This window comes from Propithecus coquereli, unplaced genomic scaffold, assembly GCF_000956105.1.
Source record: "Propithecus coquereli isolate 6110/MARCELLA unplaced genomic scaffold, Pcoq_1.0 Scaffold58, whole genome shotgun sequence".
In the NCBI taxonomy this organism is placed as follows: Eukaryota; Metazoa; Chordata; class Mammalia; order Primates; family Indriidae; genus Propithecus; species Propithecus coquereli.
In genome coordinates, this window is record NW_012151729.1 from 6,862,015 (window position 1) to 6,867,852 (window position 5,838).

At 35.1% G+C, this 5,838-nt stretch overlaps 1 protein-coding gene across 1 annotated transcript in view; it reads left to right on the plus strand.

The window, feature by feature from the left end:
- The window catches only part of LARS (leucyl-tRNA synthetase), a 78,364-nt gene that overhangs the window by 49,518 nt on the left and 23,008 nt on the right, over positions 1-5,838 (plus strand). The window contains exons 23-27 of the mRNA XM_012658244.1: positions 853-1,036; positions 2,793-2,883; positions 3,758-3,898; positions 4,826-4,966; positions 5,203-5,313. Coding sequence (XP_012513698.1) covers positions 853-1,036; positions 2,793-2,883; positions 3,758-3,898; positions 4,826-4,966; positions 5,203-5,313 — 668 coding nt within the window. The remainder of the gene's footprint in view (positions 1-852; positions 1,037-2,792; positions 2,884-3,757; positions 3,899-4,825; positions 4,967-5,202; positions 5,314-5,838) is intronic.

Here is a 5,838-nt window from a genome sequence, read left to right on the forward strand (position 1 = left end):
TAGGAATATTGAAATTTATTTCAAAATAAAAAACTAAAAAATGTTTACAACTTCTGTATATTCTGAAGATATTTAATGCATACATAACTTACTGTTTTATGTTCTCATATGCCCCCTTTAAGACACAGAGGGTGCATATGGTTCTGTGCTTTGCCTTTTCACTTAATAGTTCATATTTGAGATCAGTTCATATTGTTACATAATGAGTTTACTCATTTTTTTTTTTTAAGCAATATAATGTTCCATTATGGGGATATCCTGTAGTTTATTTAATTAGGCTCTTATTGATGGACATTTAGGTTTTTTACCAATATTTTAGAATGGAAGATTTTGATAGTACTAAAAGATGAGAATTGAAAAAGTGAAGTTTTATTAGTGGAAGACTTGGAAGAACCTAGTTTTAGGACTGAGAAACTAAATATGCATTTCTACACATAACGCACCAGAGTGTGTTCTCATGCATTAAAATATCGTAATATTTTACTGCCTCTAACTGAGGCTGAGATGTTGATAGAGAAACCACAAAGAAATGTCTATCTTGCCAGCTTATCATTTTCTTCCTCTGCCTCATTAAAGATCACTTTATCTCATTAACTCAACATGCATGAGAAGAAACACATGTTGATGCTAAATGTATGTAAATTGATATGGATGGTTCAAATATTTTAACATCATAGATAGGGATCCTACTTTTGGCGATTTTTATTTTCGTTGTTATCCAGGACAGTCTTTTAAAGCATCTGTTGTTTTTAAATTTATATATGGGTTTTGCAGTGTACCCACTGGACACATAGTTAATACTCGGTAACCGTATTTTTAATTAATTTATTGATTTTTTTCCTCTTCTTCCAGGAATGCGCTTGGCTCTAGCTGATGCTGGTGACACTGTTGAAGATGCCAACTTTGTGGAAACCATGGCAGATGCAGGTATTCTCCGTCTGTACACCTGGGTGGAATGGGTGAAAGAAATGCTTGCCAACTGGAACAGCCTAAGAAGTGGTCCTGCCAACACTTTCAATGATAGAGTTTTTGCCAGGTAATCTGTGGATCCCAACCACTTTATATTGTAGAGTTGCTTAGTCCTGGTGCGTTTTTAAGTTTTTTTTTTTTCCTAAAATAAATTAGATGGTAATAGCTAGTATTCAGTGAAGGCTTACTTGTGCCAGGCACTTTGCTCAATATTTTGCATGTGTTTTCTGACTTTAGCCTCAAAGAAACCTTATATGATAAAGATATTCTTAGCTTAATTAATTAATTAATTAAGAGACAGGGTCTCGCTCTGTTGCCCAGGCTGGAGTGCAGTGGCATGATCCTAGCTCACTGTAACCTCAAACTCCTAGATATAAGTGATCCTACCAAGTAGCTGGGACTTGAGTTGTGTGCCACCACACCTGGCTAATTTTTTTTAATGTGTTTGGTAGAGATGGGGTCTTGCTATATTGCCCAGGTTGATCTCAAATTCATGGCCTCAGAGGATCCTCCTGCCTCAGCCTCTCAAAGCACTGGGATCATAGGCATGAGCCACCACTGCTGGCAGATTAGCTCTATTTTACAAATAAAGAAACTGAGGCTTAGAAAAATTAAGTATTTCATTAAATGCCTCCAAGTTAGTAATTGGATACTTGGGATATGAACTTACTTCTGTCTCCATAGCTTGTTCTCATAACCATTTTATCATGCTGTCTTTCTTTAGAGTGGGGCAGAATGATTAAAGGAAAAGTAGATTAAAAGAAAAGGAAAAATATCTTTTTTTTTTCCTCCATTCAAAAGACATTAATTGACCTCTTTGTGTCAGGAGCCATCCTAAGCACTGGTATTACAAAGATGAATTAAGACATGATACTTCCTTGTTATCTAGCAAGAGAGACAATCACTTACCCAACCAATTATTAATATAAATACAATAATAAGGATAAAGAGAATCCAAAGATACCCTGTGAATTCTGGGTTTCTTGAAAAATAAACAGGAGTTTTTCAGGGAGAGAAGAAAATGTGTAAAAGTCATGGAAAGGGTATGATATTTATGTGAAGTGCTGTATCTGGAGGATAGAGGTGGGAGATGAAACACGTTGGGGCCAGATTGAGCCAAATTAAGAAGGGCCCTGCGAATTGTTTGAGCTCAGGAGTTTGAGACCAGCCTGAGCAAGAGCGAGACCCCGTCTCTACTAAAAATAGAAAGAAATTAATCGGCCAACTAAAAATATATAGAAAAAAATTAGCTGGGCATGGTGGCGCGTGCCTGTAATCCCAGCTACTAGGGAGGCTGAGGCAGTAGGATTGCTTGAGTCCAGGAGTTTGAGGTTGCTGTGAGCTAGGCTGACGCCACGGCACTCACTCTAGCCTGGGCACAAAGCCTGAGACTCTGTCTCAAAAAAAAAAAAAAAAAAAAAAGAAGGGCCCTGGTATGAGAAATATTTTCCCTAATATCTGCTATTAGTTATTTAAAATGTAATGGTTAAAACCTGGCTACAACCTTAGTTAAGCTACTTTCATATTGCATTTTGGGCTTTATAACAAAGTTTTCATCAAGGAATTTTTAAGCAAGCATCGTTTACTGTGTTATCATAAACAGAAGTCATAAGCATTGTCAGATGACAATACTTAAGGCTGGATAGACAACTGACAGACTGTGATAATCAGTTTTAAGGAACACAAAGATGATGATGTGTTGAGCAATTTTAAATGTTTCAGGCATTTTTCTCGTTTTACTGCTTAGTAGTATATGCAGCAGCCTTTTATACCTATATATAATTGCCTTTAAACTCAATGACCTTTTTTTGCTTATTCAATAGTGAAATGAATGCAGGAATTATAAAAACAGATCAAAACTATGAAAAGATGATGTTTAAAGAAGCTTTGAAAACAGGATTTTTTGAGTTTCAGGTAGGCTATTCTTTTGGTAGGTATAAAGCATGCCAGTGTGAGTATGATGTATTTTCTTCCTTTTTTCTTCTTGCTATCAAATAATTACTTGTCTAAAGTGTAGACTGTGAAAATTCTGCCAAAAAATCTTTAAATTCTTCATTAAATTGTGGTTTTAAGTTGTTTTCTTTTCTATTTTTTCTATTGAGTCCTTTTAATATAAATAATTCTATTCCTAGTTAAGCTGTGAGCATTAATGTAAAGGAGATTAAATCTAAAATTCAGCCATACTTTCCAGGAAAACATTTTTAAATTGATAAAAACAAAGGCAAAATTGTAATTAATTGCCATTAGTTTGAAAGCAAATGTTTTCTGAGGTTTTCCACAAGGTGTCAGTATTTCCTCAAGTTTGGCATTTCAAGTGCTTAAAGTAAAAATATAGCTTTACTCAATCAGCTTTGTAAAATATCACATTGGGATTTATGTAACTTGGTTTTTAGAGATGTGGTTAAATAAGGATAAGTGCTGAGCTTAGCAATGTGTTGTATTTATAGCCTTTTTGATACTTAATATTTTTCTTACATGCTGCTCAGAGCATTCACCCTAGTACACAGTTAAAATTGTTCAAATTTTATGTCTCAGTTACAAAATATCTTTGAAAAATTTTTTTTCTTGAGAATCGTTAATATAAAACTGCAGTATCCTTTGAACAAAGATACATACTTAATTCCAAATTCTTAAAAATAAATAAAAACTTTACAGTAATTCATTATGGAATTTTAAAACACTAAACACTTAAAAATGCATTAAAGCCAAGATACTGAAATCTTTTTACTTTATTTTTATTTTAAAGAAGTAAGGTGAGGGAAATGGTAATTAATTTCGAATTTTACAGGCAGCAAAAGATAAGTACCGTGAATTGGCCATAGAAGGGATGCACAGAGAACTTGTGTTCCAGTTTATTGAAGTTCAGACACTTCTCTTGGCTCCATTCTGTCCACATGTGTGTGAGCATGTCTGGACACTCCTGGGAAAGGTACCTTTATGCATCTCAAATGTTATGAATGGTTTTGCTTTTGGCTGCAATGTGATATCGTTACCTAAGAGAAAAAGACTGAAAATGAGTATTTCAGGAATAATGTTGATTCATCATCATCATCATCATCATCATCACAACAAGTTAACCCAGAGCTGCCTCCTGTTTAGATGGCTGTATCGTGTGTGTGTGTGTGTATGTGTGTGTGTGTGTGTGTGTGTATATCTATCTTTATATACACACAGTATATTTATTTTGAAAAGGTCGAAATACTGAGAAAGATATAAACAACTGTTAAGAGCTGCTTACAAAGATAGAAGTGTATATTTGCATAAATATTCTTATTTTATATAAAACTTCAGGCATATATAGGACCTCATATTCAGAGATATTATATTAGCATTTTTATTGTGAAGATAAATTCAATTATTTCTCTCAGGCTTGCAGATAAATAGATTGGCTGGTTTAATAACTCCTTTCCAACCTTATCAGCCAGGCTCTTTTGTATTTTTAAATGCATGAACAATGCAGAAATGTGCTGCTGATCTATATACCAAATAGCTATACTTTCAATACTGGATGTATTAACAGGATAAAAACTGAGGGTATGCATAATTTATATAATAATGATTAAATTTAGGCAAATTAGCATTACATAATTTTCTTTGAAAGTGAGCATATGTGTGTGGGTATTAATATGCTTGTACAAATGGATGCTAATTAAGAATGTAGAGTCAGACTTCACAGCTTGAATTCTAGGGAACATTAGATCAGGGGCTGTGGAAGTGTGTTATGTGTAGTCAGGTTTGAACTTTGAGCACACAATTACAGATGGTAGCCTTGGTATGAAACTGCAATCAAGAATCATAAAATAGTTGTGTTGTCTAATCGAACTGCACCTTTTTTTGATTTTGTTTTTTTTAAAAGCCTGATTCAATTATGAATGCTTCATGGCCTGTGGCAGGTCCTGTGGATGAAGCCTTGATACGTTCTTCACAGTATCTCATGGAGGTAGCACATGACCTTAGACTACGACTCAAGAACTATATGATGCCAGCTAAAGGGAAGGTAAAGTCATTTTAAAAAAAAAAAATTTCTTAGAAGTTATTGGTCAACATTTAATAATAATGAAAATTTTAAAAAGACTTTCATTAAAATGTGTAGGGCTAAATGTCCTGCTAATATAGTTCTATAGTATGTATATTTTTAAATGTTAGAAGCAGTGGTGGTATATATTGGAGGCTTCTCACTTTTGGTTTACATAAAAGCACTGAAATGTTTTTCCCTTTCCTTTTACTATGTAGAAGACTGACAAACAACCACCTCAGAAGCCCTCACATTGCACCATCTATGTGGCGAAGAACTATCCACCTTGGCAACATACCACCCTGTCAGTTCTACGCAACCACTTTGAGGTGATGCTCTCAGTAGACTTTTCCCCCCCAACAGTGTTGTATATTGCCTGTGTTGCTTTTGTTTTTAGGATGTTGACAGTATCTGGGGAAAGGAAGACAGGCAGCTTTGTTTCATTCCCTCTAGGCAGGGAGTGTCCTTTGTTATCCCTGGTGGCTCATAAATGGACACTGAGGGAAAAGCTGCTGTTTTTTCATCAGTTCTGAAACTTTCATACAAAAATACATTGGATCTAGTTGTATGTAATTAAAAGATGTGGGGATTTTCATATGTGTAGTTGAAATTATGAAACAGTTTGATAACAGGATAGAGTTTGATAACAGAATAGAGTTTGCCTTTTGAGTTGGTTGTGACTTGAACAGTGGGATTCATGAAATATTTTTTTTTTTTTTTTCTGAGACAGAGTCTCACTGTGTTGCCCGGGCTAGAGTGCCGTGGCGCCAGCCTAGCTCACAGCAACCTCAAACTCCTGGGCTCAAGCCATCCTCCTGCCTCAGCCTCCCGAGTAGCTGGGACTACAGGCATGC